General features: G+C 37.4%; 1 protein-coding gene across 3 annotated transcripts in view; it reads left to right on the top strand.

Annotated features, from left to right (window-relative positions):
- The window catches only part of PRKCE (protein kinase C epsilon), a 300,248-nt gene that overhangs the window by 87,607 nt on the left and 186,010 nt on the right, over positions 1–26,631 (top strand). For 2 of the 3 annotated variants that reach the window (XM_040551098.1, XM_040551100.1), the window contains exon 2: positions 14,942–15,005. In XM_040551098.1, coding sequence (XP_040407032.1) covers positions 14,942–15,005 — 64 coding nt within the window. Of the gene's footprint in view, positions 1–13,844; positions 13,879–14,941; positions 15,006–26,631 lie in introns of those variants that run through there. The other variant, XM_040551101.1, reaches the window with a different exon arrangement.

Here is a 26,631-nt window from a genome sequence, read left to right as displayed (position 1 = left end):
ACCCACTATCTTCAATAGTTAGCAACTTCATTAGCATTCACACTGTATGTATTTTGAATTTCTAGAGGGGAAATTGATTTTGGAGTTGGATAAATTGAAAGCACTTTTAAGAGCAGCTGCTTTGCAGAGAATGAAATCTGAAACAATCCAAAAGAGAAACTCTGTAGACTCCTGGGAAAAGTTAAAATGCAACATATTTGACTGAGTCACAAGCAACATGTCAGTTAGGGTTGGAGAATCAGGAATGGAAACAGTCCAAAACTCACACTCAGACATGTTATACAGACATCTTGGAGATCTATAGGATTCCCTAGAGAGCCTTATTTAAAGGGGGTTTGCCCTGATGGTTAACAAGGTCATACTTGTGCATGAATCATTTTCATCTTTATTACTAGTAAGGCAAGAAAAATCAGTGCATTTTAAATAATAATAAAAGAATAATAAAATAATACCAAAAAGCTTTTCTTCCCATGATGCAAAGGTAACTTTCCTTCCGATTCTGTCTTTGAAGTCTCCACAGTAAAGGGACTCTTGCTATTTCTCTGGTCAGATCTTTGGGAGCAGTTTCAGTTGTTTTAGCCAAAAATGTAAATATGTAGTTCCCATTTCAGGTAACCTTTTAAGATCATTTTTTTTTCATGCAAGACTGGAGAGGGAGTTTTGAAACAAACTTTGGTAGGACTAGGTAGTAAATGATTACAGGATTCTCCAAATCTGAGATTTTTGAAAACTGTGTGGGATGCTGCTTAAGGAAATTGTAGGCTAGCCAGACATGAAGGAACAAGGGTATCCAAAACGTAGATGCATTCCTAAAGCAGCTTATCCTGCCTGCTTTCATGCTCTTTTCAGATTACAGATTTTTTTGTGACACTTCCCCCAGCTGTGAAATTATTCCTCCTTCCTCTGTAGGTTGCACATACAAAGATTATGGGTGGTCAATGTTTTAGAAACTGTTTGGTTGGAAATTGAGACAAAAAGTTATTGAAGGCTAGATAGACTTACCTTGCTGCGAGCTGTATCTCTGCCCTCTCCTGAGTGGAATTAGAATTGCAGAGCCTCATAATGTAAAACCCAAATGGAGATTTTTCTGTAAATCAAGTGTTAAGGGTCATTGCATTTGGAAACTGATACGCACAGTGGCACTGAAGTATGTAAAAGCTTATCAGTAGGCATCCATAAAGGCCGATTACTCCTAGTCAATTTAGCAGTTCAAATAAAATTACTAATATGGTAGCATACCTAGAACTCATAAATTCCGATGTAGATAATGGTAAGGAGATCAGAGTATAATTGCATAAATGTGTTGTGGGAGAGCCTGAGCTTCTTAGGATTTGTACTCATTATAAGGAAAATAACAGAAGGTGAAATATGCAGCTGGAGGTGAGTGCGAAGTTCAGTGCCCAGGGTAACCCAGCAGCTCGATAGCAGAGCTCATAGAAGTCAAATCTTAGAGAAAAATCTTTCCATGGAGAAACTCTGAGCTCACTGATATGGTTTATTTAAAAGGAACAACGGGAGGTTGCTTAATTTCAGTATGTAAAGTACCATTAAAAATAAAGGGCTTTTTAATCTGACGGGTAAAATCTGATGGCAAGCCAGATTGCTGAAAATGAACAGCGAAGCACATATTTCTTTTCACGTTAAAAGTGATAAATTAATGAAACCAGTTAGCAAAGAATGCAACAGATCCTTCGTCCTGAGACATTCTCGGAAAAGACTGAAAGCATTTTGTAAAAGACATTAGTTTTGCTTTATTGGCTTGATACCAGAATAAGTAGGCAGCAAGCTATATCCTTCATTACCAGAACTGAATGGTTCTTATACACCTAGAAGTAAATTTGAAGAATTCTTGTTCCTTTAGATCTTCAGTTGTTCTGATTCCAGTCCCAGGAATCCCAACTACTTATATATGACTCTGCACTTCCTGTTTCATCGTGGACTAAAAGAGGAACGACCAAACTACTACAACAGGGGGCAGATAAATGTCAGGGTGGTTTTTGTTGTGTTTTTTCTGGAGGCCTGGATCCAGGAAGTACTGGAAAGCATAGGTGTCTGAGAGGTTTAGGAACTACAGTAAAATTTTTGAAAGGGTCTAGCCACCATCTTTCAAGTCTCCGTGTCAAACTCTTATCTAATAGTGAGAACTCTACAGGTGATTTAATTTAAAACGTTGCCACAAATAAAATGCTGAAGAAAAATACCAATTAATGCAGCATACACTAGAAGATGTATTTGTTGCTAGTATTGCACTCCTGGCTAGTGGGCTCTACTCTGCCATCGAAGTTGTCAGTAGTTATACTAGCAGTGGTAATTTTTGGTATTTCCTTTTCTGCAGTCTCTGTATTCAGGATGTTACCTTTTGGTATGTCTGTCTCATGGAATACTGCTTGCCTTGCAGCATGTGTCAAGCTACTAAATTTTCCTTTACTCAGTTTTCCTTTTTGGATTTAAACATAGGTAGCAAGGGCTAAAGCACTTTTCTGCTTTGTTTTCTAGCTGTTTTGTAGCTGACATCGGAGGAGTCTCAGAGTTGCTCTGTGTTTTTTATGGCAAAGGCTGCAGAGGAAGTCCCAGTGAATCACAGATAATTGTAGTCTTCAGGATAGCCAGTTTCTTAGCAGAATTAGCTTCATTAATCTTTTAATCTGGTAATTAAACAGAGGCTAAAACATCATCAGGGCAGGACAAAAACTGTTTTTAAACCAAAAGAAAAAAAAAAGGTCTCTGAAGATCTTATTGTAGTACTTTCTAAAGGGAAAAAGAGTACCATAGAGAGAATGTTCCAATGATGTTTTCTTCTGGAAATTAAAATGATGGTTCATTTAGGCATTTTTTTTAAAAAAGGCTAATAAGATAGCACTGTACATTTTCTGTCAAATATCTGAGGTTTTTTTGGCCAAATTTGGTCAAGAAACTAAGAAGATGAAGTTTGGGCGGCATTTTAAAATTGTCTTTTTTTCAGGGATTAAATTTTTGAACACACCTATTTTGAATAATGTAATGTGATTGAAGCTGCCACTTTGCTGGCAAAACGTTTATCTGATAGAAGTTGTTTTTTTTAAATCACCTTTTGCTTTAGAAGAAGAGAATGCTCTTGCTATTTAGACGTGGGACTGAGACTTGAGAAGCGTATCTGGTTCCCAGGCCGTTACAGGCATCCTTTGTGACTGCCGTTAAAAAGAAATGAGTATATTGTACCTTTAGAGTTCAGTGATGTCTGAAACAGTGACAAATTGCAGTGCTTCCATGTTCTTGTAGTGTTTCTGCTTGCAGCACTGGAAAGCCTGTGACTCTCTACACAAGGGTGGAGATCTGGTAGGCAGGAGCTATGAAGTATATTTATTATATAGAAGCATCATATGGAGTTTAATGGTCAGTCTAATCCCTTTCTTACTCGCTGTGCTTGCCCTACCTTAAAAAGATGACAGCACCAAGTTTCTTCTCATTTCAGTCTCTTTCCACGTCCTGTGACTTACTTAAAAGGCCCCAAATTGGACAGGGCTGAGGACAGTGAAGTCTGGGGGCATAGGATGGTGGCTGCAAGCATGATGTTGTTCTGGATTTGTGGTCAGCATGAAAAAGGGCTGATGGATCCACATGGCAGCCAATCTCTGTAAATATTGCTTGCAGTATTGTGTGTCACCTATTGTGAAGGCAGAATGAAATCCTCCATTCTAAACTAACAAATAAACATACAAAGCAAAGATACTTTTGCAAGTCACTTTTATTTTCTTAATTCTGTTTTCTTCTTTTGTCTCTTGAATTTCTTTAAAAACTAACTTTTGATATAGCTTGAACAAAGTTTCTGAATCAACGCAATTCTTGGCAGGCTCTAAATAGGAGAGCTATTTCCAGGAAGGATACTTTTGTTTAAATACTTGATGCCAATTCTGTTTTACTGTTGTGGTTTGTATATCATTCAATGTTTGTTTATTGTAATGTTCATGTTTGCTGTAAAGCAGCTAAGGTTACAGATACATATGTAAAAGGACATAGAGAATATTTGTGTAGAACATACTTTTTCCTTCCATCTTTAACCCAACAAAAGTGTTTATTCTTGGAGCCTCTGTATTTGTGCTTTCATCTTAGAGCTTGCCGAAAAAAGAAGTTAAAAAGCAAAACAAACCAAAACTGGAAAATAAGTATTTTTGTGTCACTTCTGCTATCTCTTAATGAACAATAATAAAAAAGTTTATATCTTAACTAATAAAATGAATTAAAAGGATGCTTAACCTGAGACATGTTACTTTAAAATAAAAAATAAAAAATACAAGCTTGTGATTCCATGAAATAATAATAAAAAAACTTAAGTTATCACATTTTTGGTGTCTTGATTTTAAAACTGTTCTGAAGTTTTTTATTACTTTTAAAAAGCTTATATTAGGGGGAAAACAAAGGTCTTTTAACATGGCAGGACAACTGAAATAGTGACAAGAAGCATTCTAACATTTAAGAATGAGATTAAAAGAGGTAATATAGCTCTTTGCAAAATAAAATTTAGCATTTTTAAAGTAATTTTATCATAGCTTTCTTTTTGACTTATTATTTTACTTCCTCTTGCTTTGGTTGTGACGGCTTCATGTCACCTCTGGGCTGTACATAGCGTTTTTGGTTCTGTACATTCCCGTGATTGTCTCTCTGTCCATGGTCCTTTGTTCTTCTCATTCACTTCTCTTTTTAAATTGAAGATATTTCAGTCTCTGTATTATGCTGTTTCATTAGCTTTCTTCTGTTCTTCCTATCTGAAGTAGCATTCTTTGTTTCTTGCCTGGTAGTCCACAGCATTGTTGCCAAATGCGGCCCTGTGGCCATCCGGGTGGTTACAGTCCAGGCTGGTGGCCTTCTCTTTTGGCCGGGATGGGAAGGCAAGACTTGAAACAAGAACTGAAAGCAGTCACTATGCTGTCTATGTTTCAAAGCCTCTCTGGTGTTCAGCAGTGCTTGGGCAGGTTGACTTTCAGCCAGAATTTCAAACAGGGTACACTTCAACTGATTGTGAAGTAAAACAGGGATTTTAGCATTAAATTACCAGTTTCCCACAGAAAGAGGAGTGGCTGGGATGCTGGAGAATTTTCAAGCAAATCTTCATAGTTTATAGAGATATTTCCTAAAAATAAAACGTTCATTTTCTGGAAATATGGGGGAAAGAGCCCAGTAATTCATAGCCGGTTACCAAGATCAAGGATGCTTCTGGGCACGTCTCCAGGCCTATCATAACTGCATATTTTGTATTTTCAGCCACTTGAGTTAGGAGAGGTAAAAATCTCATTCATGTCTAAATCAAATGGGCAAAGTAGAATAGTAAGAATTTACCAATCAGAATTTTTCTTCTCTGTGCTGATGAACTCTGGCTTGCAGCTGATGTTGGTGTTGAACATCATCAAGAAGCTACTTGGAAGTTCCAGCGAGCGTGAGAGTACACTTTGTCCATTTGCAGCACACTGGATCAGGCAGCTTCCTTCCTGATGGAGGATTAATTTCTATCATGAGTACAAGTAGAGAGAACACTTAATGTGGTTGCCTTTCAGATACGAAAGGCTTTTCTCCTTTCTTCCCAGGGAGCTGAACTGAGCTCCAACTAATAAACAGTAGTTGGTTTAGTTTACTTTTATATGCAAGTATTGTTGCTCTCTGGCTGGAACAAAGCAATTACAGTTGTTGTTGGTTAGAAGGCAGGTTCCAGATATTTTTTTTATTTTTTTAAACCATAGGACTAGAATAGGATTAACAGGTGAGAAAATGAAGAACAACTTCACCTCATTTAAATATAACAATTTCCTTGCATTTATTTATATCCTGCCTTTGGAGGTTACTTTACCTCATGTAGGAAGGATTTCAACTTATACTACTTTAGATCTTCCAGCTGTTAATATCCCTGAATTTTAGGGTCTAAAAATCAGTACAGTTATTTCCTTTATTCTTGGTACGATAATGCTGTGTGCATGTTTTGTGCTGTATACTGTCAAAGTTTCCCATAGTATACCTAGGAGGAGAAGAGTGCAGGAAAGTGTTTTGACCATAAAGAGAAGAAAAATATGTTTTAGAGGAAACAGGTAGTGTTGCTTTGATATATTAATGTGTAAGACTTCACACACTAAATCGACTGTACAGGAAAAAGGTGTGCAGAGCACCCAAATTGTTATATATGACCAGGAAAAGTGCCAGTCAATCCTAAAGTCCTCTACTTACCGTGTACTTAGTGTTATGCTGATGGTGATGCTTCATGATGACTATTTGAAGTGTTGCAAATGCATCTACTCAAAGAAAATAGTGAAATTCAGGAGAAATATCAAATATCTGTGTGATTAAACCATCATTTTTGGGTGATTCCTGAGACTGAGCAAAGGTGCTAGCTCTGAGTTTAGCTTGTATGTATAACAAGTGGTCACCTGAAATTATACTGTAACAAAACAATTTCTTAACAGTATTTACCAATTTTTAACCTGTAGTAATCAGCCACGATCTACCTGCAGCCTGATTCTCTATTGTAGAAATTCAATGTTTTATTCCTACATGTGTAGGTAATCCTCTCCCTTTTGGTTGCAGTTCTGTAGCGTGACATTTTAAAATATGTTCATGAGCCAAGTAGGAGATGTTTTTAAATATTTTGTGTTGGCTAATTATTTTCCTACAGACTACAGACTGGAGAGTGCTGCCACACTAGCCACAGTGCGTTAACAGATTTTGAAAAGCATTGTGATGAAATTACAGGTCAGATATTACCACATGATGCAGTTCCTTTATCCTTAAATCAAATAACCATCTGCTGGGGAAAGTGATTGTTGTTGGTTTTTGCTTTTTTTTTTTTTAATTTTATTATTGAAATACATTTAGCAGATGCTTCAAGTGAAAGGCTTTATGCATACTTTTGTTTTGTTGTTGGTTTTACTCTCTGTTCACTCAAAGTCTAGTTGAGCATCCTTTAGCCAAACTCAGCTCTTACTCAACCTACCTTGTTAGCTCTGGGCCTGTAATGCTTCTTTGTACTTTATCTTCATTACTACTACTGAAATAATGCAACCTCCATTTCTGGTGTGAACACAGTCTAGTGCAGTGGATATACACGCTATATAGCTTGAAGGTAGGGGAATGAGCAATATCTGAAGTCATTTACACACTCGGAATAACTGTATTGGTTTAAATTAAACCAACAAAGCAGCACACTCACGTGCATGGAACACTTAGCTGGTTTGGCTCTCAGTTGACCTGTTTGCTTGCAGAATGCCCTGAATGGTTAGTCTAGGCAGTCTGCTCTCTTAAGGTTATTGACCTCTCTTTCTGCTCACAAAGAAATGTCTCATTGATTTATTTCCCTCTCATGAATTCTTATTGCAGGTATTTAGAAACCCTAACTGGTTTGGGCATGTAACTGTTAACAGACACAGTTTTCTAGTACCATATCTCAATGTGAAGGAAAGGTAAATGAGGTTCTCTTGAGGGTGATGGGGTAGTGGGACCTGGTGCCTTACATACGCTGTCACCACCTGCAGCTTTCAAGAAAGTGAAGATAGTCTTTTTCTCCTTTCAGATCAGCGAGTCAGAAACTTGGTTTCGTGCAGTGATGCTTTTGCAGTCATGCTGCTTGATGCCTTTGCAGCCATTTGTACTGCTCTGCTATCTTGCTGTTTGTAAATAAAGCCATCTGTCCAAGCTCACATTCTGGCCTCTACTAGAAAATGAACCATGAACACTCTAGTCCCAATTCAGTGGTCCACAAAAGTTGTTCTTTTTTGTAATACATAAAATAAGCGTGTGATTTCTCTGTGTGTGGATGTGTGTTCTTGGGCACAAACACATGCATCTGTATACTGCCATGCATTGAAAAATTATTCAGCTGAAGCCGGGGAGGCCTTAGGTACAATAGGTTGTGGAATATCAAAGTTGTATCACATGTGATTCAGGATGCTGCGATTAAATATTGGTGTATGTGATATTAAGTAATGGAAGATTCTTGTTTGAGAATTGATTTCTGAACACTGTGGTTATTTTAGCTGAATTTTGTTGTTCCCTGGCTGCTTCTGTTCTGTATTATGTCTGTACATGTGTCTGGCACTGGGAAGTGTTTGATCTTTTCTGTAGGTCATGCAAGATGTTTGATGTCTTTTTGTTGACTTTTAAGTAAATAAATGATAGAATCCCCTGTGGCCAAAATGTCTTAACTTTTATGTATATCATCGTGGTCAATTACAATGCGGCAAGCTGTGTTAAGTTTCTCTGTAATTATAATAATCAAATATGTAACATTTGTAATGAAAGGCAGATTTTTGAACTTTGTGGCAGTGCACTGTCTCTGAAAGAGACCTGATTTCTGATTTCTTTGGCCAGAAGAGCAAGAGGCTGTGGAGGAAGAAGAAAAAAAAAAAGAGTTAAGCAGATTCTAGGGAAGTTTGCTCATCATATTACCAATGTTTTCAGGCAATTTCTTTACAAGTCAAGTTTATCTCATGTAATTAATCATGAATCTTGTTAAATTTGTTAATTTTCAATTATATTATTTAATAAAATTTTTTCTGCTGTTTTCCTGACCCACCAGAGCCTATTACAAAGCTATCAGTTTTAGGTGGGCTTGCTAGGGATTCAGATGTGAAGGCTGGGGAAAGTTTACAAGCTTAATCTTACCTCTAGCCTGTTGTTCCCGTCAGGAGTTTGCTTCTGTTCTAATAATGATGGTGTTTTTGAAAGCTTTTAAATGGTGTAGTCTGCTGTCACTTTGAATATTCTGCAGTTTGTCACTGTTAATGTTTTATTTTCTAGTAAATAAGTTAAAATAGGTACTGGAATAGCTATTTAAGTTGAAGCAGGAAAAAAAAAAACAAACATCTAGTTAAGGAACAGAAGACCAGCAGATTCTGTCTCCAATCATTTTCTGCTAGGTCACAACTGTTCTGATTTTTTTAAAATACAGTCTTTATGGAAATAATATGCAATAGAAATTGGAGAAGTAAATGCCCCTCAAAACAAGCAGACAACCCCCCAGCCTCTGCAAAGTTAGTTCTTTAAACTAATAATTTATTCCTTTCTCTCAGGGAAGTTGTTCAAAGAGAAAACTTTCCAGTGTTATGCTATGCTCAGTATGGGTTAACGCATACTGACTTCTAAAGTCCTACATGACTCAAATAACCATCTGCAGTGACAGATCATGTGCTTGGAGGTTTATGCTTTAAGCTATCCAAATATCAGATAATCCTAGAACATCACAACAAGAGGTGCAAAGCAGGTTTTATGACTTAATTCTTTCTGTTTCTGTTGCTTATACAGTCCATTTGGGTTTTTTTACTGTTACCAAAATCCTAAACAGCTTTGTGACTCAAGGTTTTTTGCTGTATTTTTGCGTTCTGTCTAGCTAGGGAACATCGGAGTAAAACTTCCTCAACCTTTGTACTGTTAGGAAGTTCACTTATGGAAAATGCATTTGTCTAGTTATTGTTTGTTCCAGATCTGAGTTTTATGTCAATGACAATCCTTAGATTTCTCTCAAGAGACAAGTTAGCATTTAAATAAGTACAATGCACTTAATCTTAGATGACTTTCTTGTGTTGTTGTTATGATCAAATGAAAACCTGTGATAATGTGGCACTGAGCCACTGAAGATAGTGGTTTGTCACTTGTTTACAACAGGTCTTGGTTAGCTCCATGGGGCACAAAAAATCTCTGTGCTGGTGCTACCAGCTAGAATGAAAACAAGCACCCCTAAGTGTTGATGGAATTATTTAGGCTTTAGTGTGGTCATGAATGCAAAATCTTCTTCATGTGCAAATAAGAACTATCAGCACGACCCAAATAATAGCATAGCATATTCTAATCTTCCTCATCCCTCTAAGATTAGAGTGTGTGTGTGTGTGGTTTCCTCAGCAAAATCTTAGACTAAGAAAATCCTGCCAGAGATTGATATCTTTTAGAGGGTGGAAATTATAGTGTGTACCTAATGGGAGGAAAGCAGTGAGCTTATTGAGGAGCTTAGAACTTCATTTTTCAGAAAAGCGTTTAGGAAGTAAAAGCTTGCAGAAAGCAAACCTTGAGGAAAAGCTAAAGAAGTATTTTCATAATCTTCTGCATAGTTTGATTAAATTTCACATTACTTCAGAGTTGCCTGAGAATCGTGATGCTTTGGAAATGCTGAAGAGAAATATTTCAGCAATTTTTTGTTGAGATTGTTTTTACTGATGAGTATTAACTGAATGGAAGAAAAAAGAAATTGCATCCTAGATATGTACCCATTAAAGTTGTTTTTAAAAAGTAGCGCTTAGATGTCTCTGACTGATATTACAGGAAGACAGGATGTGTATAGCTTGACAAAGTGAAGCTTAAGTGAGGAATAGGACCAACGGTCCAGTGGATAGTGTGGGCCTCCAGAGACCAGAGTTCAGTTCTTGTTTAACCATAGGCTTCTTGTATGACTTTCTGGCAAGTCATTCAGTCTAGCTTGTGCCTTTGGGAGTATCTCATTTTACAGATGGGGAAATGTCTCAGAAGGGTGTTGAAAATAAAATCCATTAATGACTGTGAAACTATATAAATGCCTTCAATATGCTGAAAGTTGGCCATGGCTTCAGCATGGGTTTTTTCCTCTGAAAGTATGTCTGGTTTTATGGATGGTTGCCTTTTGTTCCCTGAAACAGACTACTAATATGCTTTATTCGGGCCTGGAGTTTTTCAAGCTCTGTGCTATTTTCCAGCAATCATTGTACCAATCTCAATACACTACCACATAAGGATTATTTTAACCATATAGAAGTTGTTTAAAGTGCCTTCACAATTAATCTTACTTGTACCTACTAAAATGCTGTATTTTAGTAAGTACCACAGCAATAGCATAGGCCAGTACCAAGATAAAACTTCAGTGATCAACCATTTTGTTCAGTGATGGTTGTTACGTCTTTTGTTGCATGTGGAGAGTGCGGTCTGTATGTGCAAGGAACGTATTTTGCAATATATCCTGGTTACAGCAAAGCTCTTTTTATATCAGCTCCTTGATCTCATTCCTAGTTTGCATCTTGCCTTGTTCCCTGTTGTCCTTTTGAACAATTGTATCTTTTTAGACATCTTCTCATAGCATCTCTCTGCATGTATAAATGTTTAGCTGCATTCAGAGAGAAGTATTTTTAGTCAAAAAGGAGGGTCAGAATAAGAACTGCCGTGATCAGACTATTTTCATTGCATTCAAGTATGTCTTTTATATCCAGCTGGATTTGACCAGTCTTACATATGTCTAAGGGCATTTCACATGTGGTATCTTTCTAGACATTTGAAAAATTCTTTTAGAAGCAATGCTTTTCTAAAGCAATAGAATAATGGTTTAAAAACTCCTGTACTACTAGTACAGGAGTACTAGTAATTGCACTACCAGTACAAAAACACTTAAAAAAAAAAAAATGAAAAAAAAAGTAGGAACTTTAGATTGTGCTGTTCCTCTGTTGTTGCTTACTTGTATAATGACATTGCATAGTCTCCACTTTCTTCTAAGTGTAGTTTTATGTATAGATTGAAAGAAAATGCACATAGCTTTTATTCTAGTAGCCTGACTGTTTCTAAGGTATTTATACCACTGTGTTTCTAGACATTCACTTATAAATGTTCTATGCAAAATGAGAATTGAATCAATCCTTTTCATTCCATGCTGGCTTTGATACATGAAAGACCTGAGACCATAAGGTTTCCTATCAGTTTGGGGGATTATGCTTCTTGGGGGAGGGTGGAGGGAGGGGGAGGGATCTTCCGTATGTAAGGTCAGCTGAGGCAACTAAGCTGCCAGTTCCTGGCAAAAGTACTGATTCATGTGGCTGATGAGACTGTCAGCATAGGTGCTTACTGAAATGAAATGGGGGTATTTTATAAATCTAAAAAAATAAGAATATGTCTGTTTCGTTCTCATTGGTGTTACAGCATTTTAAGACTGGGAAATCTTTCTTTGTATAAGAGAATCCCTTATTTATAAATAACTTGTTCTGCTCAGAACATCAGCAAAAATTCTGAATCAAATCATTAGGCATCATTTTTAATAAATTGTATATGAAAACAGTCCATTTGATGGATAATGAAAACTTAGGTTCAGTGCTCCAGTCTTTCCTGGCTTGTTCATAACACTGTTTGTACTTAATAAATGAGCAGAAGGGAGACTGTGATGGTGGTCTTCAACTCCTCCAGATGCATGATTCTTCTGCAGGGACGGTGTTGGGGTTGTGCATGTGTGCGCGCACACTGGGATTTTAACTGCATCATGTACTTTACTGAAAGCTTAACCAAACAGTATATAATGCTGAAAGAAACAGAGCATTAAGCATGCCTCTTTAATACAGCCATCTGTTGAGTACTATAGCAGTTTTTCAAAAGCCGCCCTCAACATAGACATCAAAGTCTATCCATCCACCTGTGCATCTGATCTAACATTTTGTGTCTAAAAATTGCTACGGGAGAGGAGCAGTATTTCAAGATCAGTAGCTTTATTTAAAACAAAAAGCACCCCCTCCCGCCCCTCATGCTGCCAGTTCAGAAATTGTTAAAAATGTCTTTACTCAATATTGAACGCTTTATTTATGGAAAAAACACTCAACCACGCTTTCATTTCCTCTCCTCTGAGTAACCCCTGGCCTTGCTAACACCGATTTCCTGACTTGTCTATTTAAAATACAGCTGCTGAGATCATTTTCTTAATCCATGGGTCTGGTGACATCAGACCTGTGAATTTGTCTACCGGCTCTTTCTTCAAAGTCACAGAAGGGTTTTTGTGAAAAGCTGATTTGTAGAAGGGGGAGCATATGTTACCCTGATGGATTCAACAGCTGTGGCCCAGGAGAGGGAAACAGCAGAGAACCTCTGCTGTAAAGGTCCTCCCGGGTGATGAGGGAAAGGTGGAAGCAGAAGGACGGTGACAAAAAACGTAGCCCCATGAGGCTACCTGCTGAATGCAGGCAGACAAAGCCTGGTGCAGACTGGACATCTTGGCGTCTCGTTCCTTCCTTCCACCACAGTGTAGCAAGCCGCTGGGCACGCTGGCTGAGCGGATTGGCAGGAAAGCACTGAGTTTGGGTCTCTGTTACACCCTACGTGGACAGATTTCAACTGCAGTTTACTCCAAATGCTGTCTACAGGCTCAAGTTTTGATGGCCCTTTTGGAGAATGTCTTTTACAAAGAAAACTGACCAGTTCTTGGCAAAACAATCCTGAGATTATCATTTCATCTGACTTAATCGGCAAGTTCCGCTTTCATGTTATGAAGAAATGTATGACATCCTCACCTGTGTGATGTAATATGTTGTCTAGTTATTAAGCTTCTGAATTATCATTAATAGTTAAATTCAAGTTGTGGTTGTCAAAAAGATCAAAGGATATCTTATGTGTTAGCCAAGCTCTGTTTTGCATGTTCATTTACTTGCTAACTTGCAAAGATGAACCAAGTGGTCTCCCAAGTTATTAATGTCAATTAATGATCTCCTGATTGCCATCTTATTCCAGCCTAGAGCCATGTCCTAAGGTCACTTGTGACTGAGTTCAGAGACAGCTGAGTAGTTGTTTGTGTCCGCCAAAGTGGCTGAGGTTGGTGAAACGAGGCCCACCTTCCCCTGTGGCGTGGAATGGGAGGAGGTGCGGTGAGGTGAGGGCGCAGGAAGCCTACTTCTGGCTGCAAGCCCCAGGCATTGCTGCATGGGCTTAGGAGGCTCCCACCCCCTGCCTAGATTTCCGCCATCAGCCCAGGTTCCCCCATCAGCCCAGGTCCCCACATCAACCCAGGGCTCTGCCCCAGAGAGGCTGTAGCAGGGCTGTGCTCCAGCTCCCCGCAGCCCTGCCCTGCCCTGCCCTGCCCTGCCCTTCCCAGCCATGGGACCCACTGAGCCGGGCCTGGGCTGGGGCTGCCTCTGTGCCCTGCACCTTTTTGGGGAGGTAGGACGTGGGACAGGCACTGGTGGATGAGGTCCTTGTGACTGAGATGCCAAGACTTTGGGTTTGCGGATTTATGTGTTTTACTTACCAAAATGGAATGAAAATATAGCATTAATGAACACCACGTTGGCTTCACTTGCGGCCTATGAAATTATGTGACAACTGCAGCGTGACATTAAAAACTATTGATTATGAAGTGTTTTAGTTTAATTTTAGTTTAATTTTTGAGAGAAAAATGACTACAAAAATTGTCTGTAATGTGTGGGGCACCAAGAAGATACACAAATCCAGCAGTAATTAGGGATGGTGATGTGGTAAATATGTGGTAAAATACATAAGGATTGTAATGAGATCAATGCAATACCTGAAGGTTGTGCAGGCTATAGAATAAGCATTTAAATAGAGCAGCTTGATACTGAGAACCCATATTTCATGCCAAAAGTGATCACTACAAAAGCAGACTCCTTAAAATCTACCATTGCAGAAATAAATTAATGTTGTATTCAGAGAAAAGGGATAAAGCATGTATTTCTTTCTCCCACTGGGGATACAAAGGGAGTATTAAAACGTGTTAACCCACTATACGAGCTGTGTGTTGATTTTTACCCCTATTCTTCCACCAGAACTGATCTGTCTTGCTGGGATCTGAATAGGTTAGTGTTGTTTTTCGCATTTGCATAGCTGGGCTCAGTATAAATTACAGTCAAAAAGTTACTTGATACTGCTATTTAACTTTGTTCCTTGACTGCTGCCATACAAAAAACACTATTTCCAAGAACAGTGTTTTAAATATTTGATTTGTAAAATTCACTGCATTCAAGCTTTCCCAGTGCTAAGGGTACACGCTTCTTTTTCACTTCAGGGAGGTGGAAGGTCCTCTTGTAGAAGTGCCTCAACACCTCTTTGCAAAAGGAGACTCTGTTAGTAGTGAACTATAGACTGGTCCGTGTTCTACCTACACTTTGGCTTCACAAGTTTTGGAAACTTTGGGTTTCCTTGCATGTGCAATCACTTGCTTTGGGAGCCATTCTAAGTTTTCTTTTAATTCTCTTCTTGATTGCAGATTGACTTGGAGCCAGAAGGGAGAGTGTATGTCATCATAGACCTTTCAGGATCATCAGGTGAAGGTAGGGACTTTAAATATTTTTTCTTATCCTTTCATGAATGGAATCTTTAAGGGCATCTGCAACAGAAGTATTAGAGAAGGTGTTATACCAATGCCCTCTTAATCTGTACAATCTCAAGTTGAAGTGAGTACATTTTGATGTATATCTCTGTGAGTCAGTGAGCAGTTGCAGTTCGTCTTAAGCTGTTAATCACCAATGGTAACAATGCTGACTAAAAGGACAGTAATCAAATTAGAAGGGTTTAGAATCATTAATTTCTAAAAGAAACTTCCAAATTCTTATTTTTGGAAGAATGTTAGCCAATTATGTAGGTAGAAATGATGAGATGTCAGAGAGGGGAAAAAAAAGTTTATTTGCTTTCATAAATACTAATATTTGTTATTTTTCCACTAAACATTTTCTTTTCCAAGTAAAGTAATGAGCACAACATTGTAACAATAAGAGGTGTTTTCATTTTTATGACAGTTAAATGTTGGGAAAAAATATGGAGAAAGAAATTAAGATATTTTTCTGCTGTTTAATTGGGACTGGAGTCAGGTGGTATATGGCAGGAATAAGAGAGTTTATAAAGAAGCAATTCTGGTGTGTATATTGATCATGCTCTCAATGACAGCCGAACCTTCTGAAATGAGGATGGCTCATATGGGTTTGATTGTTTTAAGTGATGTCTTCTGATCAGTTTTCCCCAGTAGCTTACAGAGCTCAGCTAAACAAGGTTATCTTTCATTCAGAGTACATAAAGAAGTTTCATGCAACCCCTGACAGGAGCTGAAATAGAAAATGGTATGAAATGAAATTATCTTGCCCAGCACAGTTAACAATGGAAGAATGTGTTTTATATTCTGCTCTTTGTAATGAATTGCTGTGCTCTGACCAATTATTAACAGTAGCTTGCAAAAACATATACTGAACTACATCTCGATGTTTAAAAACAAAGCAAACCAATATTTAGACTTCGTCTTCTAGCTATGTACCCCACATAAAACATGCTTTGCCTTTTTTTTCTTGCTACATATTGAAGTTGTAGCCATTGCTTTAACAGCAGATTTCTACATATCTTGCTAATTCTCATGTCAATGGTACAACTAAAATGTGGTTGACAGTATTGGTTTTTAAGACGTGTTGGCAAGCAGATGTTCTTCCAAGCTTCCACTTATAGTTGGTTGATACCCAGGCGAGTATAGCATTACTACTGCATTGCAAGATGTATTCAGATGAGCTGGACTGTTGAAGGACAGGAAGATGGTGTTTAGTTGTTCTTCAAAAGTTCTTTAACACTCTGTAACCTTTTATACAGGGGGAAAAAGTCTACGGTAATGTCACTTATTTGGTGCTTTACCCTGTGACAATTTAGCGGTGCTTGGAAAGAAATTTGCAGAACTATAGTTTGTGCCACTGTATTGGTGTAGAAGGGGAGCATAAGGACAGGAGAATCCATGTGGAAACAGACCTCTGAGGAAAACAGCTTATGAAATGTGTTCTTATGTGAAGACAGAGGCTTCAGTTAGGGTGAATTTGGTTGGACCCTAGAGAAGTTGTTTTGCTTACAAAATGAAGTAGTACTTTTAGAGCTTTCCTATCAAATAAGTAACCATGGAAAAGCTTTGTGTAAAAGCATTACAAAATTCTCTGGGAAAGCTATGGTTTCCTCACAAGGGAAATTGGACCAGTTTTGTACAACAGTCCGTAAACTTGTTTTATGGTGTTTTGTTAGCAGCACTATGAAATTCTATTTTTAGACCAGTTTACTAGGGCTGAGGCCTAGCGAACTTTGGAAGAGTCTCCTCTTGCTTAAGCTGTCTTAAAGTAAAATGACTAATTTAACATAACCACTGTATGCATCCTTTTGCAGGGAGAAAAACACCCACACTGAAACTAACCTACTCTATTTGTTTCAAAAACGTGTATTTCATCTGATCTCTCTCTCTGTATATATAAATATTTATGTAAAGAGAATGCATCTGATATGTATTTTAATGCATTTCAATGGGGCAGTTCATTTTAGTTGATCTTTGTTTGTTGAATATAAAAGAAGCCTAGAATAAAGGTTAGACCTCAAATGCATGACTTTTGAGTAGCTAGGGTTGTTTCAGGTGTTTGCTGCTCTGGACCCAATTTGTTAAACAGGGTCTTGGTTTTGAATTCCAGTCATCATTGTAAATGGTAACTGAGTATATAGCATTTTCTTCATGCTGTGTGAATTCTGACATAAAACCATGAGTGGTTTTTTTGTTTGTTTGTTTAATAAAAAATAAGCAACGTTTTATTTTAAATTTTAGAACTTTTGGCAGTGATCTTCACAACTTAGTGGTAACCAAAAGCTTGGTGCTTCAGTCTATTCAGGCAGAATTCCCTCTGAAGTTAGTTTTTCCAACAGAGGAAGGTAATGGGCAAGCATAATGATGTCTGGATCTATATCTAAACCTATCTACATTTTACAAACCCACAGTTAGGGACTTTCACCACTGCTAATTAAACAGGAAGCTCTAGGAACTGCATGCAGGCTGTCACCCAAACATGTAAGAGTATCAAGCAAATCAGAAAGGTGCCTAATGGGACTTATAAAAGATTGTAAATAATGTAATGAGAAGGTGCACAGTACTCAACTTCAGGTGGGAATTATGCACCCTAATTAAATTTGTGAATCCTGCTAGGCCTTTTCTGAGTGCTTAGAGTCTTAACTACTTCTTTAAATGTAACTTAGGCCTATCAGTGTGTTTAGGAACCCAACATTGCCTGGTTTTGGAAATGTTAGCTTGTATAATAAGATAAAACAATTTTGCATTCTCAGAAGCTGCCTGTTGAGTCTTCCTGTTATTATCACTGTTTCACTATTGATTCTTGGGAGAGGAAATGTCAATTTTCAGTCATGTTGCATGTGTCTTTTTTTTTTTTTTTTTTTTTTAAGTTCACAGAATGGGCAATTAAAAATATATCATCCATTAAGATGTGGGTATTCTTGTAAACCAGTACTGTCTTGTAATTCTGTGTGCTGAAATTGATCTTGTTTCTTTTATGTGGTATATGCAAGTTTCTGATTACCAGCAATCAGTAATGTAGCTTCAGTAATTTGGCACCTCTAAAAGATTTTTAAGATAGATATCCAAATTCTATTTTGGTAAAATTGACTTAATTAGTTTAATCTATTAATATGGGAAGAAAAATTGCTATTAAATTGCCTCTGAGAAGCAAAAGCCCCAATTCTGCGAGTGCCTACTTGAATAAATTGTTATATAAATTAAAAGCTTATGTATAAGATCCTAAGTGATGGATAAAGAAGAAATTGTATGTTAGTAGTATATTCTCAACAGTTTTAGTAAGCTTTTACTTAATATTGACATAAGACATTGTTAGCATATGTCTCTTGAAATTAAATTGTCCCTTAGTTGCAGCTACCAGATTGCTTATCCCTCTGCAACTACTTGCATTGGTGTGGCAAAACAATAAAAACAGTTTGTTGTTATAATCTGACTTCCTTGACAAAAGCACACAACTTGTCCTTCCCATCTCTGTAATGGAATCATTCACGGACTTTCATCGCTTGTGTGGCGTAGGTGTACAGAAAAAGATGAAAATATGACAATATGAAGGGAGGTAAAGAGTACTTCTGCCTCTCCTTGTCATATTGCTAGGCTTCTTGAGAGCCGCTATTAGATACCAGCATTGGAATCTGAAAGGTATTTTTGTCTGGAACTGTAGAAAGAAGGGCTGAGTTGTTGGCTTTGCTGCTTGTAGTTTTTCTCCCATTCTGAAGACAAGCTACAAATGCACAGGAGTTTATAGAGCTGTGTCAGCTTCTCTTGCATTTCCTATATTGTGAAATTACTTTTAGAAGATGCCTAAAGAAGGAGCTGTACTGCGGCAGTTACGCTGCACTTGTGAGTGGGCAACCTCAAAAGCCCAGTGCTTTAGACTGCTCTCCACTGGATATCTTGCAGCAATGACAGCTCTCAGAATGGATTGCTCAAATCTCAAGGTATTTGGATTTGTTCTGAAAACATCATTTTCTAGAACTTGCTCCCATTCAATTCTAGTCTTTCAACCAGAAAAACGTTGGAAAGCACAAATACTGAGAAATGGAAAGTAAACTACATAAAAAGCCCTTACAAAAACAAGCCCAACAGAAATGTTTTTATCATCACTTTTTTTTTTCTTTCTTTTTTTTTTTTTTTTTTAACTAAGGCTGTTTTGGAGCCTGCTTATAGCTTTGGAATGTTTGTTCTGCACTGAGAGGGAGGGTGAGTAACTATTTATTTTAGCAATCTTTTGTAAATTCCATAGTAGGAACTGTCTGGCCCACATACAGAAAATAAAATGCTAAATTAACTGTTTATCACGCAGAAGGTGATGTCTTCAAAAGTTAGGATTTAAATTTTTCTGTGAAAATACAAACATCCCTATACTGTGTTTTCAAACTCAGTTCTCCGAAACACTCAGCACATTTTGCTGATACGGATATAGGAAGAAGAGGGAGAGAAAACAGCTCTTAAAATATATTTATAAATTCTCCGTTTAAACTATATGACTTGTATTTCCATAACACTTGTGGTTCAGGTCTTTACACACTCTATGCCAAAATTGACGTGCAGGGTTATTTACCTTTTAGAGATTTATTTCATTTAAAAAGGGCTGTGTGCATTCAGAGTAAATATGCATTTGTTTCCCATGAATGCAAACAGCTGTGTCAGTGGAAACTTCCCAATATAGTTACACAGTAAGGTATCCATTCACAGGTTAAAATAACTGCAACAGTTAATTAGTAAAGTCCCTTTTACACAAATATTTGGTTACAATTTTAATACCTCTGTTGGATTTTTAAAATGTAACATCCCACTCGGAACTTTAAGGGATATTTTAAAAAGAAAACCCTTTGGTCAAATAGAAAGAAATGTCGCTCTTATAGGCCTGACTCAGCATGCAGTAGTAGTAGTTGGAATTTTCATTGAACCATATACTCTGCCATATGCAAGCACATAGGATCTTTAAGAAAGAATAAGTGTTTCTAATAACTATGCCAGGATATTTTGTCAGACTTGCAAAGCATGTAATCAGTCAATTCTGCTATTAAACAAACATCTGTTAAAACTCTGCTTTAGTTACAGCGGATATAGTTATGTAGAATACCTATATTTATAGGTATAAGAAAGACATTTATAATAGCTCGGTGTTTAGAAGTAAGTTCCTTTGGAAAGGTTTATCATAGCTATTCTCTGTTACTTCACAAACTGGATGTAATGATTGTATGGGTTTTTAGTCTCATATTTTCAACTTCTGCCAGAGCTGTGGAGAAGAGTGTGACTACTTATCAGTCTTTGGATGCATAGGAGACTTTTATAAAACATGCTGTCTTGTTTGTTTCCTCATTGCTGATCCGCATCCAAGGTCATATTGATATTTTATACTAATTTATTGTTGCTGTACCATAGGTATTACTTCTAGGCTGAAGTGCACTCATTGACTGTTTTATTGACATGCGTTCGCAGTAGTTTTTATGTCTATTTTAGTGCTTATAAAATTTTGTGAGTGAAATTCTCTGAATGATTTCAGAAATATTTGAGAGCTAGCTGATTGAGGTCTAAAGGCAGTCTGAACATTTAAAACACAAGTAATGCGATGACACAACGATTCAATTTATAAACTGGGATAGCAGATGGCCATCAAATGGGTAAGAGGTAAATTGCCTGACGAATGATTAAAAACATTTTCAACAAACTCAGTTTTATATAGACTGAAAGACAGATGCTGCTATATTTAAAAGCTTGTGACCTCCTTGCCGCATTTGTCATTGTAGATTTCTTCTTTCTTTGGAATTATTGGCTTGCGTTTGACACAAATGCATATAGCTACTTATGGTAGCTCTCTACCACTTACAAATTAAGTTCTGTTTCCAATATGTCAGTATTGAATCAGTAACCGTAGAATGACTTGCAGAATGACCTTGACAATTTTTTTTGTTCTAACTGTATTTATTATAGGCAACATGTAATAAAAAATTTAAGAACTATTTAAAACTTTTCCTGCATGGTATGTGTAATCAGTTGTGATGATTATTTATTGTTGTTAGATGCCCAAATGTACTTTATACAGTTGTCTTTCTGTACGATTGCAGATTCTTCACCTTAGAGTGGGCAGTCAGATTCCAATAAAATGCCACAGCTCGTGCTGGAGGTGGTAGGTACTGCAGAAAGCAGTCTGTTGTTAAGTTCTGGGTTATGTCTACAAATTGCATAGTCATAGAAGATTACGTCTTCTAGTATGTTCATCTAATCAGATTCATCTGCTTGTAAGACTTAAATTTCACAGGATGAAGAACTTAAGGTGATATTTTACAACAAAACCTGTTAGATGAAGTGATGGCAATATTTCATGAATACAAATGATTTTGTTTAGGTTATTTGGCCTTTTGCATTGAAATATCCACCAACGTCCTTAGACTTCAGACTACATCGGGTTATGCATTTAACATTTAAGTAAAAACTATGAATTTAGAAGAGATTTCCCAGTTCTTTAGCTCATTTGCCTGAAGGCTGTCAGTTTGGCAGGTACAGATTTTGCTGATTGCCATACATTACAGCAGAACTACAGCAGACATTCTTCAGGAAAAAAAGGAAAGTAGTGCCAGAGTATGCTTCTCAATGTCACTTCTGTGTCTCATGGTTGATAAATCTTTAACATAGAGACAGCTTGTTAATCAGAATATCCACAGGATTTATTATAGGCATCCAGCTTTGGTAGAACCACTACAGCAAGTAAAATTGTATTTCTGTTCCATGTGTAGCATCCTTTTCCAAAGCTCTGTTAACAGAAAATACCCACGGGTTGAAAACTGTTTCTACAATTCTTAATGTTTGTCAGAACTTTTCCTTAGATAATTTCTTTGTCATCATTATCATCATTAATTATGCCTGTTATGTTAAATGGACACTGAAAATGAGGTTTGGTTGTGCTATTCACTGTCTGAAGACAGAACAGCAGGAGGTACTTGTCCAGAGATCTCCACGTCTGAATGACGTTCATCCAGGAATGAGACTTTTTGTTTGGTTGTTTCAGCAAGCTATTTTAGTGAAGAAGGGAGTTCTCTTTCATTCAAGCCTTCTTTTGCAAATACACTTTTGACAGTTTATTATTATTATTGTTGTTGTTGTTATTATTATTATCATCATCATCATCTTTGATCATTGCTGTTCTGGGACTAGGCCAAGTCATGGTGCTGTTGAAAGAGAAGCTTTTGGAAAGTGGTGGCAGCTGGCCTGCTTTCTCTGCAGCCTTGCTCTCAACCATGGGCCTTCAGGTGCTGGCACTGCATTTGGTTGTCTTCTCCTAGAGTTGTGAGTCTCTCTACTAGTGCAGTTTGGGGGGAGAATCCTTATAGCTTCTTCTGTGATTTACTTGCCTTTTTTTTTTTTTTTTTACTTGTTCTCCGCCATCCTTACTGGAACTGTTGTGCAGTTTCACAGAAGGCTGACTGTGCCTTGGTGCTGAGAAACTGTGAAGTGCTCATGGATCTTCTCAGGCACTAAGGCTGGTCATTGCAATTGCAGCTCATCTTGTACAGCCCTTTGCTATCTCAGCATGTGCAGGTAAAGCCAGAGAGGGAAATCGAATGTGATTTGTGTGCTCCACACCAAGATGTATTAGTGGCTGATGTGTACTCTGTGGAGGGGAATACCTGAAAAATTATGTATTTACATCCTTTTAATTGCTGCTGTCAGGAGTGGGTTGTCACAAGGGAGGCTGCTGCTACCACCAACTGTGTGCTAGTGTTTCCTGTGTAAAGCTCTGTAAGTTCAGATACTGACCAAAGAAACTTTACCAGAGTTCCGTGAACTCTGAGGTGGCAACTCCCATGAACCTGTTCCTTCCCTACTTCAGTACTTACTGGTTGTTATTCTAGCCAGTTATTTCCGTCACTTACCTGAATTGAATGAATGTACATTAATGGTAGTGATGTGTTTACTCAGAACACTTTACATCAAGTTTTGACATGTTTTGTTTGTATTTTGTGAGCTTTGTTTTAAAATACGAACTCCAACAGGCTCATCAGGCAGACAATGAAATAGTTTCTAGTAGCCACCAGTTGCTGCATTGAGCAGCCTGTGAAGGAATGCTTGCATTTGTTCTGAATTTCTCTTACATTCCTAGATAGTTAAATCTCAGCAGAATACTTTTCCACTAAGGTGGAGAGCAGCTTACCTCTGTGAAATATTAGAAACATTTTTCTCTTTTCTTTTTTTTTTTTTTGGAGGTACAAATTCTTTTTTATTCACACCAATAACATATATTCCATCAAAATATATCTGTAAGCCCGCCTTTGCTATTCCTCCTGGCAGTAACACCTCTATAAAAGAAAGTTTCAAGCTTTTCATTGTGAAGAACAGCACTTGACACTTTTAACGCAGGATTCAGCTTTCTTTATCGCATTAGTTTGTATTTGCTAGTTTAACCAATCCTTTGCAAAGGTCGCCTCATTTCTGAATTGATTTTTTAATGAGAATGGATGGACAACCTACTTTTTAATAACCCATAACCCACGTGCTTAAGGTGAACACATAAAGAAGAATTGCAAAGTCACTTAATAGCTTCACTGCAGAGACCTTTATGTCTTTTATTTTGCAATCCAAAATTTGATCAAGCATCCAACACACGTCCTTACTTTCCTCCATACTTTAATGTCTAAGAGGAAGGTGATGTATTGGAAGAAGCTTGGGAAGAGCCATAAGAGTCTGATGGCTACCCATATGGAGTGTGGGGAGAAGCAAAGGCACGCTCTAAGCCCTTACAAGCCTCTGCAGATTCTGTGATGCTGTAGGCGGAGTGGAAAGAATTGTACAAATAGATCTGCTGTGGCATTGGGGGAAGGCAGTTTTTCTGCTCCAGAGAAAAATTGTGAAGTATCTGAGGAGTAAGGTTGCTGCTTGATGCCTGCAAAGTTGTTTACCTAGATTCAGCAAACCACATTAAACCACTTTTAGACTTGAGGCTGTGGCTTTTTCTGGAGTTAAAATGGTGTCTTTCTTCAATTGCTTGACTTGGGTATGTTTATAGGTTAGAGCTCTTCTACACATGCAGCTCCTCCTGCAAGTTCCCAGGAACATCGTGTGCTCAGGAGCATAAGGTTTATAGCGACCTTATTGTCATTTTCTCCCTTTTTGATGTAAAGCAAAATATACAACCAGAGAAACCAGGCACACACCTGTTGCTCTCTTCTGTTCAGTCCCAGTAAGCAGGACTCCGCTTCTTCGAAAGGCCTGATCTGACATTTTTATTCATAGCTTGGGTAAAGCTAGGACACTGCTATGTTTTCAGTTTTCCTCCTGTAGACTTGCTTGTTTTACAGAACAAGAGCAAGCAGCAATGTGCAAGCCAGCTTTAAATGTACCCAGAATCTTTGTTTTCAAAATTCATTATACAGTGTGTCAACTGAGAACCTATTTCCTTTGAAGCTTTGGTTTTATGTCAGTAGGGTTTAGGGATTTTTTTTCCCATTCAGCTGTTCGTGTTTTCAACGCCAAAAGATCAAAACTTATTCAAACCACAAGTGGGTAAAAAGGGTAAAACCAAAGAAATATAAGAAGCTTAAATTCTGATTTGCAAAGTTTTCTGCTTCTGCTGCACCTTCGTTTTCTCCTCTTAGGAGGGATAATTCAAAATTATTACTAATAAATCTTTTCTCTTGGGTCTTATTTGGTTTAATCTTAAAATACCTCTGTGTTAAAGTATGAAAGCTTATCTCAAAAATGATTTTTTTTCTAGGTTTCTTTCTTCCTTCCTCTTCTTGGAGCTATTTGCATATTTTATGACTGTCTTTACAACTGTAAGAAAGCTTTGTCCATCCAGATCCTGAGTTTCTGATTTGTTGTTCTAAAACAAGAACAGCTGAGTTGTTTGAGGTTTTTATTGCTTGTTAACCACTAAATTTTAGCCAAGGAGAATATTACAACCATTATAAATGAAATGTATACATTTACACTAAAATGGAAAGGTTACGATTCTCAACTAGACATTTTCTAAAGCTAAAGCAGCTTTAACTTTTTCTAACAGATCTGGGAAAACAGGGTAGTATTTAATACCAGTAGATATCTGTAATTTCTCTAACTCCTGTGCATAATTACGTGTTGATGGGGTAGGTGATGCATTTCTCCTGAGGCAAAATTAACATGCTAACAAATCTGTTAACGTGGCATTTAAAACCAGGTACTTGTGCATTGTTACCCAAATGACAATAACTAAAAAGCCTTAGAACCAAAGGAGGAACAGTGAAATAATAGCCTGACAGTACACATGAAGTTCTTTGCACATGTGAATTATGCTGACTTCAGTAATGGCATAGGCGTTAAGTTGGGAAAATGCACCTTGCAGGCTAACTGATCAAAGCCGGTTCTCTTTAAAGGCATTAGCAAAAATACAGATCAGTACCAGGTGACGTTTCAGTCTGTTGGTGAACCATACTCCTAAATCGTGCTGCTCAGTGAATAGGTTTGCCAATGGGTGCTTATGCAATTTTTGTGGCAAGTGCCTTGCCAACGAACATCTCTCTATGGATTTATAGCCATCCCTTGGATTGCATCCAGCTAGCTGATGGAACATCTGGTAAGCATTGTGTTTGTAATAAGCCCTTACTGTATAAAGCTGGCTCAAGTTTTTCAGGCAAAGATCGATGACCTTTTCTTGGCAGGCTTCTAGCTGTTTGCCAAAACAAGTGCTTCACAGGGAGCAAGACACTGGTAGAAGATTTGGTTTAAAGGCGCCTTTGTATTGTACTGTAAGAGTTTGTACTTGTTTAAGGAAAATTGCATTAGACTGAAATAGAAAAATAATGAAATTCATATATATATCTTGTTTCAAATTGCTGTCTCTCTTTTCACCATTTATGTAGTATATGCTCTGATTTCCATATGTTGTTTTTTTTGTTTTGTTTTTTTCCTAACAAAATTATTCAAGGCCTTTGGAATAGCTGTGTTTAATATCACCATTACATACGCTTAGGATGTTTTTGAAGAAAATGTGAAAAACAGCAGAATGAAAACTATAGTGGTGTTTTTGTACATAAGGGAAACACCAACCAGTAATAAGACTTGCAATAGAAATACATAATTTTTGAAGTCTGTATTTGGCTAGCTATTTCATAAGACACAGTAAGTGTAGATTAATCCTTCACTCATTGCATAACATGATATATGATGTGAAAAATGTGTTAATATAGTTTATGTGTATGTGTTTCTTTTGTAGTTTCTGGTTTTGTTTCACTGCACTTCATAAAATACCTAGCCTATACTCTGTTATTTGCTTGTTTTCTTGCTCTACATTGTTGTTGTTGTTGCAGTAGCATGCTCTGAATCACTCTGTTCCATCTTCACCCACTTGCCCCCTACTAGTACTCAATTCTGTTTGTTGTTAGTGTCATTGAGAAAAATGTCAAAGTATAGTCACTATTGATTAATTGATCAGGGGCTGAACAGATACGGTAATGCACAAGTTAAAGACAAATTCTGGCTCTGTTCCTGGCCTTTACATTTACCAGTGAGGTTGTGAAAGCTTTGGGAGTGTTAATGTCTTCTCTGAACATCATTAGTCAAATGTTTACTGTCTTCAACATAGCCTAAAAATCTAATACCGTTCTTAAAAT

Source organism: Cygnus olor, chromosome 3 (assembly GCF_009769625.2).
Source record: "Cygnus olor isolate bCygOlo1 chromosome 3, bCygOlo1.pri.v2, whole genome shotgun sequence".
Classification (NCBI taxonomy): domain Eukaryota; kingdom Metazoa; phylum Chordata; class Aves; order Anseriformes; family Anatidae; genus Cygnus; species Cygnus olor.
The sequence above is the reverse complement of the archived record's forward strand: the minus strand, read 5'-3'. Positions and strand labels throughout refer to the sequence as shown.